The sequence below is a fragment of the Triticum urartu genome, unplaced genomic scaffold (genome assembly GCF_003073215.2).
Source record: "Triticum urartu cultivar G1812 unplaced genomic scaffold, Tu2.1 TuUngrouped_contig_8769, whole genome shotgun sequence".
NCBI lineage: Eukaryota > Viridiplantae > Streptophyta > Magnoliopsida > Poales > Poaceae > Triticum > Triticum urartu.
Genome location: NW_024119751.1, coordinates 1 through 1480, shown reverse-complemented (window position 1 = coordinate 1480; position 1480 = coordinate 1). Strand labels below are relative to the sequence as shown.

The 1480-nt window shown below is 44.2% G+C and overlaps 1 protein-coding gene across 1 annotated transcript; it reads right to left on the bottom strand.

The window, feature by feature from the left end:
• Window positions 1-569: 569 nt before the first annotated feature.
• LOC125532005 (E3 ubiquitin-protein ligase SIRP1-like) lies at window positions 570-1475 on the bottom strand (the record flags this gene model as incomplete). Its single annotated transcript, XM_048696187.1, has 1 exon — window positions 570-1475. A coding segment is annotated over one exon (486 nt), but the record flags the coding sequence as incomplete, so codon positions are not given.
• Window positions 1476-1480: the final 5 nt, after the last annotated feature.

The following is a 1480-nucleotide window of genomic DNA, read 5'->3' as shown; positions in this document are numbered from 1 at the left end:
CATTTTATTTCCAACCTACTAATTTCACGGTATTTGAAATTTTGCAGTATAACCAATACCAATAGACCACTGCACAATATATTGCTTGCAGTACAACCAATACCAATTTTGCAGTATAGCCAATACCAATTTCAGCTAAAATAGCAAATTAGCTCCTATATTTTTAAAGATGATTGACAAAGGGAGTCCTGGTAAATATAATTCGAACTCGCTTGACAAAAGACCTTAATAATCTAAGTGATAATTGCTGCAAGCAATTCATAAAAGGCCAGCTGCTAGTTAACATGCATCGCATTTTATTTCAAACCTACCAATTTCATGGTGTTCAAAATTTTGCAGTATAACCAATACCAATATATCCCTACAGAGTATATTTGCCTACACAAAGTCAATTCGTATAGGAAATTAATCGAAAAATGGCAAATACTTTTCCCAGTAAGTTCACTTTACTTGAACCGAACTTCATGCAAAGAAATATAAATCCTGTAGATTTTTTCTTGCAATGCTAGAGCATGGATACAAACTCTAGCCCATATGACAATAAGACACGGTGGTAACAAATAAACTACGAGCAAATAACCTGTTCATCACGTTTGGATATATAGAACATCTTTAAAAAAATAACAACTCTCGACAAATAATTACAGTTGTACCAAAAAAGAGTGTACAAGGTACAAGACTTACAAAATTAACAACAGAAAACACATATATCACCAAACATATCAGCTAACATGCGGTCCAAAGTAAGTATAATAACTCCAAGTTCAGCTACATATGAATGTTCATATGATTATAAGCTATTCCAGCTTACCATCGATCAACTAGCATAGAAGATAGAACACACAAGCAAATGTAACTCAACTAGTCCATATCACCGAACCAAAGTACTGGCTTCACTGCAACTGATTAGTCCACTAAACAGAAGTTCAATTCATGCTCCATGGACACTAGTCATAAGATGTTCATACCTGCAAACTCTATCTTCTGGCTCAATCAAAGAAGCCCTCAATCTCACGGGTCTCTGACACGACGGCATCAGATTCTGGGGGCGGTGGCCATTCAGACGATACAGTTTCTGCGCTATTCGCAGGTCCAGCACCTCCTTCCCCTGTCATCGCCTCTGCGAGCTGAGTAGGCGATGTCGCGACCGGAGCCACTGCATCACTGTTTGTGCGGATGCGGCGGCGGTTGGTGGTAAACCTGATAGTGATCTGTGTTGGTGGCCGATCCAGTTCCTGGGGCTCCACCTCCTCGAGGATGGTGGGCGGGAGGCAAGAGCGGCAGACAGGGCAGGAATTGTGCATCTCCAGCCACTGCACGATGCAAACGGAGTGATAGAGGTGACCGCAGGGGAGCCTCCGCGCGGCGACGGCGAGAGGGAGGTCGTCCTTGCAGATGGCGCAGACCGAGGCGGGCTCGGACACCTCCCCCGTCGGCACGGCGGCGATGGACGCCGCGGGCGCCGGGGGCTGGCCCTGCC